The sequence below is a fragment of the Leucoraja erinacea genome, chromosome 16 (genome assembly GCF_028641065.1).
Source record: "Leucoraja erinacea ecotype New England chromosome 16, Leri_hhj_1, whole genome shotgun sequence".
Classification (NCBI taxonomy): Eukaryota; Metazoa; Chordata; class Chondrichthyes; order Rajiformes; family Rajidae; genus Leucoraja; species Leucoraja erinaceus.
In genome coordinates this window covers 24,091,431-24,102,355 of record NC_073392.1, presented here as the reverse complement: position 1 = coordinate 24,102,355, position 10,925 = coordinate 24,091,431, and the positions used below count along the sequence as shown (strand labels likewise).

Here is a 10,925-nt window from a genome sequence, read left to right as displayed (position 1 = left end):
CCAGGGATCACTGAACACGCTAACCAGGAGGAACACTGAACACAGACTAATGGAGTTTAATACAGATAAACTCCATTATCCAGAATCAGGGGATATGGGGAGGAAGCAGGAACGGGGAACTGATTTTGGATGATCAGCGATGATCATATTGAATGGCGGTACTGGCTCAAAGGGCCGAATGGCCTCCTCCTGCACCTATTTTCTATGTTTCTAAATGTGAGGTGTTCATTTTGGGAAAACAAACCAGGGCAGGACCTTCACAGTGAAGGGCTCTGGGGAGCGTTGTGGAGCAGAGGGATCTCGGAGTGCTGGCTCTTACTGTAGTTCCCTGAAAGTGGGGTCACAGGTAGATGGAAAGTGTTTTTGATTCCAGAGGGATCAAGGAATGCAGGTACACAGGTCTCTACAAGTAGATTGGGTGCCCTTTATCAGTCAGGGAACAGATGATACAAATCTGGATGTAATGTTACAGCAGTTCAGAACGTTGGTGAGGCTGCACTTGCAGCTTGGTGTTCAGTTTCGGTAACCCTGTTATAGGAGAAAGTGCAGAGAAGCTTGACAAGGATGTTAGGGTTAGATGGTTTGCACCTCCCCCACCCCCCGCATCACTCACCTTGCCGAAGCTGCCTTTGCCCAGCACTTTGTGCAGGATGAGGTTCTCGATGGTGACTCTCCTCCTGGGATCCTCACGTAGACTGGGTCCACGCTGGGGTGGCTTTGGTGAACTCTCCTCCCACAGTTTGCCGTATTGGTTGTTGTCTGGAAACAAGCATTGGTGGTGAGGGGCAGCGGGACGGAGAGCAGGAGGGCGAGGGGTGGGGGAGGGCCGGGGTAACACCAGGGCAGTGCGGCGGGTAGAGCTGCTGCTTCACGATGCCAGCGACCCGGGTCTGGTCCTGCTCTCGGGAGCCGTGTCTGTGCACGGTGAGAGATGAGTGGAGCTGGAGGGTGGGAGCGAGGGCCGGTGTGACATCGCTCCATCAATCATCTCAGCCCAGTGACCCGTCCCGGTCCGGCCTGTGTCCGTGCTGGACCGGCTACGGCCTGCCCGCTCACGGCCCGCACGGACCCGTCCCTGGGGGGGGGAGGGGGCACGGGGGAGGTAGTGTCTGACCACCATCGAGGGGGATTACCTGTGGGGGGGGGGGGGCGAGCTCTGCAGGGGGAAGGGGTGGGGTGATACCATCGAGGGGGGGCTTACCTGTGTAGTCCAGATTGGGGGGGGGAGCAAGCTTTGCCGGGGGAGGGGGGGGGGGGGGGGGGGGGGGGGGGGGGGGGGGGGGGGGGGGTTACCTGTGGAGTCCAGAACCAGGGGGAGGGGGGGCGTGGGGGGGAGCGGGCTTTGCCGGGGCTGGGGGGGGGGGGGGGGGGGGAAGGAGGAGGGGGAGGGGAGGAGGGAAAGGCTGTGGAGTCGGAACCATATCCGGAGCTGTTGAAGGCTGGTAGATTCCCACACTGTCGGGGAGGCTGCTGTCAGACCGCCGGGTGGACGACTTCTGGGGAAAACATTTCACCGTCAGCTCTCGGCACGGGGGGGGGGGGGGGGGGGGGGGGGGGGGGGGGGGGGGGGTGGAACAGTGGTCGGGATGGGGTGGAGGTGAGGTTTGCTGCGTGAGGTGCCGCGGCCGACAGATCCATGGGGAACGGTGAAGGGGATGAACAGCGATCACCGCAGCATCGAGACTGCAGGGTAGCTTTGAGTCAGCAGGAACATAAAGGGCCGAAGGGCATCCTGGTCTGCCCTGTGTACAGGAGTGAGACAGGAGGGGTTCCCGGGGTCACCCCTCCCCCCCTCATCGACACTCTCCCCCCAACCGACTGGGCCCTCCCTCCTCGGACACACACAGGCCACAGATGCCAGCCCCCATCACGTGTCCCCACCCCGTGTGTCCCCACCCCTCCACGTGTGTCCCCACCCCTCCCGTGTGTGTCCCCACCCCGTGTGTCCCCACCCCGTGTGTCCCCCCCCACCACGTGTGTCCCCACCCCTCCACGTGTGTCCCCACCCCGTGTGTCCCCACCCCTCCACGTGTGTCCCCACCCCTCCACGCGTGTCCCCACCCCGTGTGTCCCCACCCCGTGTGTCCCCACCCCACCACGTGTGTCCCCACCCCTCCACGTGTGTCCCCACCCCGTGTGTCCCCACCCCTCCACGTGTGTCCCCACCCCTCCACGCGTGTCCCCACCACCTCCACGTGTGTGCTCAGCCTTACCATGCTGATCTGGTTGAGGGCCTCAGCCATCAGCTTCTGGTTGATCCCGCACAGATTGGCCACCTTGCCCCGGCACTTGTGGTGCACGTTCATCGCACATTCTGCACAGAGAGCGCAGTGTTACCCCGGTGACATCACGACGCACAACACGGTCCGGCACCCCCCCCCCCCCCCCCCCCCCCACCACGCACCACGTGCCAGACATCCCTTGCATGACACAGAACATGGGCTGCACACCCCCCCCCCCCCCCCCATCTATGGCACACAACGCACCAGTCTCTCACAGTGCGACACACAGAACACGGGCCCTGCTCACCCCCCCCACCCCCCCATGTATGACACCCCCCCTCCCCCATGTATAACACACAGGCTGCCCCCCCCCCCCCCCCCCCATGTATGACACGTGCGTCACCTTCACACTTGAGCCCCTGCTTGACCAGCCCCCACAACAAGCTACCGCAGTGGTCGCAGAAGGTGGGGCTCATGTAGTTGTGCACCTTGAACCGGTGGGGCACGTCAATGTTGAACCGCTCCTTCTGGAACTGTGGGGTAGAGAGGGGGGAGAGAGAGAGAGTCACACAGGGTCAATACATCTGCCCCCCCCCCCCCCCCCCCCCCCACGACCGCACCACCCTCCCACAGTGTCAGGGCCGGGGGGGTGGAGAGACAGACAGAGAGAGAGGGTCACACAAGGGGGGGGGGGGGGGGGGGGGGGGGGTAACACTGACCATGGTGTCCCTGCTGTTGGTGGCCGTCCCAGTGCAGCGACCAATGATCTTGTCGATGCATTTCTTGTGAATCGCAGCATTGCATTCTGTAACGGAGAGAGGGGGGAGAGTGAGAGAGAGGGGGGAGAGTGAGTGAGTGAGGGGGGAGAGTGAGTGAGGGGGGGGAGAGAGAGAGAGTGAGGGGGGGGAGAGTGAGTGAGGGGGGGAGAGAGTGAGTGAGGGGGGGAGAGTGAGTGAGGGAGGGAGAGTGAGGGGGAGAGAGTGAGTGAGGGGGGGGGAGTGAGGGGGAGTGAGTGAGGGGGGGAGAGTGAGAGGGGGGAGAGTGAGGGGGGGAGGAGAGTGAGGGGGAGAGAGTGAGTGAGGGGGGAGAGTGAGGAGGAGAGAGAGTGAGTGAGGGGGGAGAGAGTGAGGGGGGGGGAGAGTGAGGGAGGGAGAGTGAGAGGGGGGGGAGGGGGGGGGAGAGGAGGGGGAGGGAGTGTGAAGGGAGGGACTGGGGAGGGAGGGAGGACAGTGGGTGGTGCAGTGGATACTCACGCCGACACTGGTAGCCCTGTTTATTCAGTCCCCTGGGGAGAGGAGTTCACATTAGCGAGTCGCTGCACAGACTGAGGATCCCTAACCTCCCTTTCACACTGGAGACCTTGCCTCCCATACCCCCCCCCCCCCACCACCCCCACCCCCCACACCGCCTCCCAAGGTCAGACCGGGGCTTGGATTGGAGGTCAGGGTGGCGGTGGGCTGATCCCGGGGGCTGTGGGCCTGACCCCCCCCTCCCTGGAGCCACAAAGCCCCCCCAACCCCTCCTCTACTCCCCAACCTTCACCCCAGGAACCTACATTTAGTGCCCGACTCTGTCCCCCCCACTCACTGACCCACACACTGACAATCCCCTTGCCCCACCCCCCCTGCCCTCCTGCCCACCTGCACTCCCTCCCCCACTAGTCCCCCCCCCCACCCACTCCCCTGTCCCCACTAGTCCCCCCCCCCCCCCCACTCTCCTGCCTCCCACTCACCAGACGAAGTCCCGGCACACAGAGCAGAAGGTGGGCTGCCGGAAGAAGACTGCGGTGAACTCGTGGTTCTTGATGTAGTGGATCTTGGCCTGTTTGATGGCCCCTCGCCTGCGGTTCAACGTCACTGCTCCATCCTCCTCCCTCACCTCCTGGTGACAATCTGCACACACACGTACAGGGTTAGTCTGACCCCCACTGGGGCCGAAACCAGGTGCACACCCCCCCACCCAACGGGGGGACCAATCCCCACCCAACGGGGGGACCAATCCCCACCCAACGGGGGGACCAATCCCCACCCACCGGGGGACCCCTCCCCTCCCTCCCCACCACCAATGGGGAGAGACGGCACTGCCCCCCCCACACCGGGGCCAATACCTGGCACCCCCACACCAAATCAAGCTGGCCAGCTGTGGAGGCTCCATGATTCTAAACCAACAGGAAACAGTGGCCATGGGGAGTGGTCATCTTGATGCTCAGGAGAAGGAATGTCCCAACTCCAGCCCTGACTGACCCGTTTAATTAATGCATTGCCCAATTGTTGCATCCACAAAGATCAACCACAACATTCTCAGCTCTCTCCTCAGGGGATGTTTAAAGGAGATGTGCGGGACAAGATGACATCATGGCCAGCACAGACATTGTGGGCCGAAGGGCCTGTTCTTGTGCTGTGCTGTTTAAGTTCTATCTTCTGCACCAATTCCCCATAAACCTCAATTTCTCAAAAACGTTCAAATATTTATTTGTCCGGATGTTAACTATATCCAGCGTACCGGCTCCACCGCCCACAACGACACCAAATTGCAGGGATTTACCATCTCTGAGAAGCAATGTAAACACACCTCAAGTATGTGGAGGTTCAGAGAGATATGGATTAAAGGCAAGCAGTTTCAGTTTTAGTTTATAGTCACGTGTACCGAGGTACAGCAAGAAGCTTGTGTTGCGTGCATGGGACGAGGCCAGAATGCCACTTGGTTGGCATGGACAAGGTGTTCAAATCTCGGCACAAACCATGTCCTGGCATCATCCATGAGATTTATTCCAGATGAGGCAAAAACAACTTAAGATCATGACTTATTTGAACATGTGGCATCTGAAAGCCCTGGTGAGCGAGAAGTCATTAGACTGTCAGGGGGAGTCCAGGCCTCGAACAACCCTACAGGATCGCGTCAGGACCCTGCCCTGGGGCAGGCATCTCCAGCTGTCTCAATCACCACCTCTTCCATGTGGTAGCTGACTGCTCAATGGTCAATTGCATTCTCAGTCCCTCAGCCAGCGAAGCAGCCTCTGGCTGTGGTCAGCAAGACCTGGGCAACATTTAGGCAGGGGCTGAGCCCTGGCCACCAACAAGCCACAGACAAGTCAGTGACCATCTCCAATTGGTGTCCTTGACCGACCACCACCAATACCTGGGGCTCATCACTGACTAGAACCTCAACTGGACCTGGGCAAGTTGGGCTGAAGGGCCTGTTTCCACTCTGCATGAATCTATGGACCAGACAGACTGGGGATCCTGTGGTGAAGACCTCATCCCCAGACACTCAAACCTTCCCCCATCCACCATCATGACTGGGTGGAACGTCTGCCACCTCCAGGGTGATGAGAGATGGACAATGACCACTGGACCACATCTACACCTGGAAACCAATAACAATCCCTGGCTTCTTCACCGCAGGGTCATGCAGGGGTCGTGGAGGAAGCAGGACTAATCTGGTAGCAACAGCCAGTGGGTATTGGAGAAAATATTAGTCAACCATGGTTGGGACACGGTGAACAGTTGAGGTCCCACACTTGAGGACGGGTGGTAGGGAAAGAGGGAGGGAAGAGAGAGAGAGAGGGAGGGAGGGAATGGAGGGAGGGAGGGAGATGGAGCGAGGGAGAGAGGAGGGGGGAGAGATAGAGGGAGAGAAACAGATGGAGAAGGAAAGAGAGATAGAGGGAGGGAGAGAGACAGAGGGAGGGAGAGGGAAAGAGAGATAGAGGGAGGGAGAGAGACAAAGGGAGGGAGAAGGAGAGGGAGGGAGGGAGGGAGGGAGAGAGGGGGGGAGGGAGGGAGGGAGGGAGGGAGGTGAGAGAGGGAGGGAATGGAGGGAGGGAGAGGGGGAGAGAGGGAGGGAGGGAGGGAACGAATGAACGCAGGAAGGGAGGGAGGACGTAGGGACAGTTTCTTCCCAGATGTTATCAGGCAACTGAATCATCCGACCACAACCAGAGAGCAGTCCTGAACTACTATCTGCCTCTGGATCATCTCTGATCAGACTTTGTGTAAGCAGGAACTGCAGATGCTGGTTTAAACCAAAGATAGTCATAAAAAGCTGTAGTAACTCAGCAGGACAGGCAGCATCTCTAGAGAGAAGGAATGGGTGATATTTCGGGTCGAGACCCTTCATCAGTCTGAGTTTCAGTCAGAAACGTCACCCATTCCTTTTCTCCAGAGATGCTGCCTATCCCACTGAGTTACTGCAGCTTTTTGTGACTATCTTCGGTTTAAACCAGCATCTGCATTTTTGTGTCTATCTTTGATCAGACTTTACTAGCATGACCTTGCACAAAACATCATTTCCTTATCATGTATCTATACTCTGTAAATGTCTTGATTGTAATCATGTATTGTCTTTCCGCTGACTGGTTAGCACGCAACAAAACCTCCTCCCGGTACCTCGGTTGGTGACGATAAACTAAACCGAGGTAAAGGGTGAGGTGCGGGAAGTGCCAGGATCACCCTTGGTGCTGGGCAATGCCAAGGACAGATTGCCAGGCAGGCTGGGACTTGGCAGTGCCTGCCAATGCAGCGGGACCCCAGTCACAGGTAATGTCAGAGTGCAGACCACATCCACCGGGGCAGTCTCTCACCCAAACCTCACACTTAAATGTTTAACCCAACCCTGGGTTCCGGTCACCCTGGTTTCACAACCGGTTTTCTAATATGCAGTCTTGTTACTGCAGCAACCTGGCAGCGTTCCCAGAGGAGTGGCCAGATGCAGCCCAGCCATTGGGTCCCCACACCCACTTCTTACAACCCATTCATTGCCAATCAGCCGGCACCACGGAGCACAATTACCAAGCCTCTGCAATCTTACGAACACAGCCGCCCAAAATAGCTAGCTCCGTCGCAAAACCCGGCTAGGCTGTGCAAGAAGAGGCAGCGGGAACAATGTTGAGTCCGCAGCGGGAGCCCCCTCCACGGCCATGCTGGCAGGCTGCTGCCCCATACAAAGCTCCCATTCACTGCCTGCGGCAGAGAGCTTCAGAAGGTGGGCGGGAGGCAGAAACAGGACATGACACGGCTCTGGCAAGCAGGGCCCCTCAAACCTTATATAGTATGGAATCATAGAGTTACACGGCAAGAAAACTGGCCCTTCGGCCCAACCTGTGCATGTTGTTCAAGATGTCTATCATCTAGTCCCATGTGCCCATGTTTAGTCCATATCCCTCTAAATTTTTCCTATCTGTGTGCCTGTCCAAATGTCTTTCAATATTATTGTGCCTGCCTCAACTACCTCCTCTGGCAGCTCGTTCCATATATCCATCTCCCTCTGTGTGAAAACGTTGCCCCTCAGGTTCCTATTAAATCTCTCACCTAAACCTATATCCTCTGGTTTTTGAATCCTCTACCCCGGGTAATAGACCCTGCATTCATTCACCTTACAAATGCATTCATGCATTATACATCTGATTAAAGACACCCTTCAGCCTCCTGCACTCCAAGTCTCAGCTTGTCTAGTATTAAATGCTCCAGTCCTGGCAACATTCCCACAAATCTTCTCTGCACTCTTTCCAGCCTAATGACATCCTTCTTTTAGCTGGGCAACCAGAACTGCACATAATACTCCGAGTGCACTCTGAGCAATGACCTTACAACTGTAACATGATATAACTCCTATACTCAATGCCCGACTAATGAAAACAAATGTGTTAAATGCCTTCTTCACCACTCTGTCTACCTGTGACGCCACGTTCAGGGAACCTAGTACCTGTACCTTCGCTCCCTCTGTTCTACAACACTCTCCCGAGCTCTGCCATTTACTATGCAGGTCCTGCCCTGGTTTCACTTACACAATCATAAGATCTTAAGACATGGGTGAATTAGGCCATTCGTCCCATCGAGTCTGCTCCGTCATTCAATCGCGGCTGAAGGCATCACTTTGCGCTTGTCCAAGTTAAATTCCATCTGCTATTCTTTAACCCAGTTTTCCATTTGATCTCAATGCTGTTGTAATCTTCCCTGTCCACTACACCACCAATTTTCTATTGAAGAGGTGACAAAGGTGATTGGAGGTAACCATAGATATGTTGATCAGTAATTTAGTAGATGACACCGAGATTGCTGGGGTCGCGGAATGTGATGAAGGCTGTCAAAGTATACAGCGGGATATAGATCAGCTACAGAAATGGACGGAGAAATGGCTGATAGAGCTTAATCCAAGCAAATGTGAGGTGTTGTCCTTTGGGGGGAGATATACGGATAATGACAAGACTAATAACAGCATCGATGCACAGAGGGATCTTGGGGTCCAAGTCCATAACTTCCTGAAAGTGGCAACACAAGTAGATAGAGGGGAAAGAAAGCATATGGTAAGCTTGCCTTCAATGGTCAGGGCATTGAGTATCAGAGTAAGGAAGTCATGATGCAGCTTTATAGGACTTTGGTCCTATGGCCACATTTGGAATGTTGCATGAAGTTCCGCTCGCCCCATTACAGGAAGGATGTGAAGGCTTCGGAAAGGGTACAGAGGGTACAAACACAACTTTTAAGAAGTGTTTGGACAGGTACATGGATAGTATAGGTTTAGAAGATATCAGCCAAATGCAGGCAGGTGGGACTAGTGTGGATGGGACATGTTGGCCAACATGGTCAAGTTGGACCAAAGGGCCTGTTTCCACGCTGTACGACTCGATGGTGTCTACACCGACCAGCGATCACCAATACACTAGCTCTACCCAACATGTTACGGATAATTTACAGAAGCCAATTAACCCACAAACCTGCACGTCATTGGAATGTGGGAGGAAACTGGAGCAAAAACCTGGTGACAGGGAGAATGTACAAACTCCACACAGACAGCACCCGTAGTCAGGATCGAACCTAGGTCTGGCGCTGTAAGGCAGCAACTCTACCACTGCATCGCTGTGACATTTGCAGGTGCTGCCTGATCTGCTGAAGTCTTCTGGCAGTTTGCTCTCTATTTCAGATCCCTGCACCTTGTGCCTCCTCACAGGTCACTTTTGTGATGAACTGTTGGGTTTGAAAGGCTGGATCTGGGGAGACTCCTGACCCAAACTCGCTGTAAGAATAGGAGAGACCGGAGCAGAGCACAGAGGAGGTTTACAAGAATGATCCCAGGAATTAGTAGATTTACCTATGAAGAGCGTTTGTCGGCACTGGGCCTGTACACACTGGAGTTTAGAACAATGACGGTGGACCTCATTGAAACGTACTGAATAGTGAAAGGCTTGGATAGAGTGCATGTGGAGAGGATGTTTCCACTAGTGGGAGAGTCTAGGACCAGAGGTCGTAGCCTCAGAATTAAAGGATGTTCTTGTAGGAAGGAGATGAGGAGAAATTTCTTTAGTCAGAGGGTGGTGAATCTGTGGAATTCTTTGCCACAGAAGGCTATGGAGGTCGTCAGTGGATATTTTTAAGGCAGAAATACAGATTCTTGATTAGTACAGGTCTCCGAGGTTATGGGGAGAAAGCAGGAGAATGGGGTTAGGAGAGAGAGAGATAGATCAGCCATGATTGAATGGTGGAGTAGACTTGATGGGCCGAATGGCCTAATTCTACTCCTTTCACATGACCTCATGACAGCATTTATCCGAGATGTCCCCCATGAAGCTCCCACACCATCAGCCACTCGGCCTTGGAGAAGGCAAGCTCCTTACCAGTGCCCTCCAGGAACAGCTGTACGGCCATCAGCACTTTGCCCTGGGGCTGTAGGTCCAGCTGTGGACAGAGATCACCAATAAACAACATCTGGTCCCAGGACCCAGCATTTGACACACCACTGGTCTCACCCATACCGCCCTGGACAGCACAAAGTCCACAGAGACTCTTCACCTCTTCTGCTCGCGGTCCTGATTGTCTCAGTGTGGCCAACACTCATACCTGGCCCAACCCCAGCCCTGACCATCCATTAGCCCAACTCCAAAACCCATCCCTAGGCAAAGCTTGCCGGCACACCCATCCCAGGACATCCCCCATCCCAGGAAAACCCCCATCCCAGGGCAACCCCCATCCCAGGACATCCCCATCCCAGGACAACCCCCATCCCAGGACAACCCCCATCCCAGGGCATCCCCATTCCAGGACATCCCCATCCCAGGACAACCCCCATCCCAGGACAACCCCATCCCAGGACAACCCCCATCCCAGGACAACCCCATCCCAGGACAACCCCCATCCCCGGGCATCCCCATTCCAGGACATCCCCATCCCAGGACAACCCCCATCCCCGGACAACCCCATCCCAGGACATCCCCCATCCCACGGACATCCCCATCCCAGGGCAATCCCCATCCCAGGACATCCCCCATCCCAGGACATCCCCATCCCAGGACAACCCACATCCCAGGACAACCCCATCCCAGGACAACCCCCATCCAGGACAATCCCTATCCAGGGCATCCCCATCCCAGGACATCCCCATCCCAGGACAACCCCCATCCCAGGACATCCCAGGACATCCCAGGACATCCCCATCCGTGGGCAAACCGTGCCGGCACTCACCCAGAACTCTGCTTTGCCGTTGCCTTTCTTGCATCGCTCGGCGAGGACGGAGACGCCGACGGTGACCTCTGACACCGGCTCCTCAGGGCTCCCCATCAGCACGATCTGGATGACGCGCCCCTCGTAGATGTGAGCGTCAAAGGAGGACTTCCACTCGGGGTACATGGTGGGCTTCTTCTGGATCAAGGTCTTGCCACGCTCTGCAGAGGCGACAGACGGACAATTGATGAAGATCATAAGATAATGG

The 10,925-nt window shown here is 56.2% G+C and overlaps 1 protein-coding gene across 1 annotated transcript in view; it reads right to left on the bottom strand.

The window, feature by feature from the left end:
- LOC129704628 (protein kinase C delta type-like) overlaps positions 1 to 10,925 on the bottom strand; it is a 36,928-nt gene that overhangs the window by 6,302 nt on the left and 19,701 nt on the right. The window contains 9 exon segments of the mRNA XM_055647884.1: positions 614 to 758; positions 1,393 to 1,496; positions 2,214 to 2,314; positions 2,626 to 2,755; positions 2,942 to 3,027; positions 3,476 to 3,507; positions 3,955 to 4,114; positions 9,835 to 9,895; positions 10,679 to 10,878. Of these exon segments, the coding sequence (XP_055503859.1) occupies positions 614 to 758; positions 1,393 to 1,496; positions 2,214 to 2,314; positions 2,626 to 2,755; positions 2,942 to 3,027; positions 3,476 to 3,507; positions 3,955 to 4,114; positions 9,835 to 9,895; positions 10,679 to 10,878 (1,019 nt within the window).